This window comes from Mandrillus leucophaeus, unplaced genomic scaffold (assembly GCF_000951045.1).
Source record: "Mandrillus leucophaeus isolate KB7577 unplaced genomic scaffold, Mleu.le_1.0 Scaffold8, whole genome shotgun sequence".
NCBI classification, from domain to species: Eukaryota; Metazoa; Chordata; class Mammalia; order Primates; family Cercopithecidae; genus Mandrillus; species Mandrillus leucophaeus.
In genome coordinates, this window is record NW_012108696.1 from 3962184 (window position 1) to 3963563 (window position 1380).

Consider the following 1380-nt stretch of genomic DNA (forward strand, 5'->3'; position numbering starts at 1 on the left):
AATAAAAAAATAAAAAAGAAGTCTGTCAAAAACAGTTTTAAATGGTCTAAACAAAAGTCTGAAAACAGTTATCTGGAGAAGGCTGCATCCCGGCCTCCTGTGTCTCCTGCTAGACTCACCTCATCCTCAGCAGAGGGGGGTACCTTGGCTTTCCCAGGATGCTGGAGACGAGGGAGTTATGATGAGTTCGTTGCTTGTCGGAGAAACACCTCTCCCTCCATGCTCCAGGGGAAAGCCAGCCCCGCCCAGCTCGGCCTGCGCACCCACCTGGGCTTCTGATGCATGGGCTGCTGCCGCATGGCCATGTACTGCGTGTCCTCCTGCAGCCGGTTCAGCGGAGAGTCTGGCTTCAGACGAATCCCGTAGTAATGGTACTTCGAGTTGCCCCTGGAAACCAAACATCCCAGGGTCAGCTCCCTTTGCCGACGTCCTGAACAAGATAGGTTGGGATTCTTTTTCTTTCTTACTTCTTTTTTTTTTTTTTCTGAGACAGAATCTCACCCTGTCGCCCAGGCTGGAGTGCAAGGGTGCCATCTGAGCTCACTGCAATCTCTGCCTCCTGGGTTTAAGAGATTCTCCTGCCTCAGCCTCCCAAGTAGCTGGGATGACAGGTGTGGGCCATAATGCCTAGCTAATTTTTGTATTTTTAGTGGAGACAGGGTTTTGCCATGTTGGCCAGGCTGGTCTCAAACTCCTGGGCTCAAGCAATCCTCCCACCTTGGCCTCCCAAAGTGCAGGGATTACAGGCGTGAGCCACCGCGCCTGGCCTCTTCTCTCTCTTTTTTGTTTTAGAGACAAGGTCTCACTCTGTCACCCGGGCTGGAGTGCAGTGGTGCAATCACCGCTCACTGTAGCCTTGACCTCCTGAGCTCCAGTGATCCTCCTGCCTCAGCCTCTGAGTAGCTGGGACTGCTGGCGTGTGCCACCACACTCGGAAGGTAGGTACTGTTTTCTGGCCTTTCACTTTGGCCTGTCTGGTTCAGCATTTCCTGAACTGCGTGAGGAATGTGATGAAGGAATTCTGCACCTAATACGGTTGTCATGGAGAGCCTTCTCTCACAGGCTAGTGTAACACAGGCTCGGACAAGTCCTGTGTGGAGAATGCCAGGTCAGCTGTGCTGAGCTCCACATGGCCTATCTCTATTATTATTACTAACAACTCTTCCCCATCCCTTTCAGTCATCTAGCAACACATTTTGGAAAAAGGCACAGTTTGGGAACCATTACATTAGTTTATTACAGGAGAATGATGATCAGAGGGCCTTAAACAATTGGCTCAGAAAACAGCTCACAGAGTCCTTACAGGAGAGAAGCACTAACCCGCAGACATGGCTGTGGAGATACCAGCTCACAGGATGCCATTTCTCCAGAGCTGGCAAC

General features: G+C 51.2%; 1 protein-coding gene across 1 annotated transcript in view; it reads right to left on the reverse strand.

The window, feature by feature from the left end:
• The window catches only part of RFX2 (regulatory factor X, 2 (influences HLA class II expression)), a 74624-nt gene that overhangs the window by 18942 nt on the left and 54302 nt on the right, over positions 1–1380 (reverse strand). The window contains exon 7 of the mRNA XM_011967479.1: positions 268–387. Coding sequence (XP_011822869.1) covers positions 268–387 — 120 coding nt within the window. The remainder of the gene's footprint in view (positions 1–267; positions 388–1380) is intronic.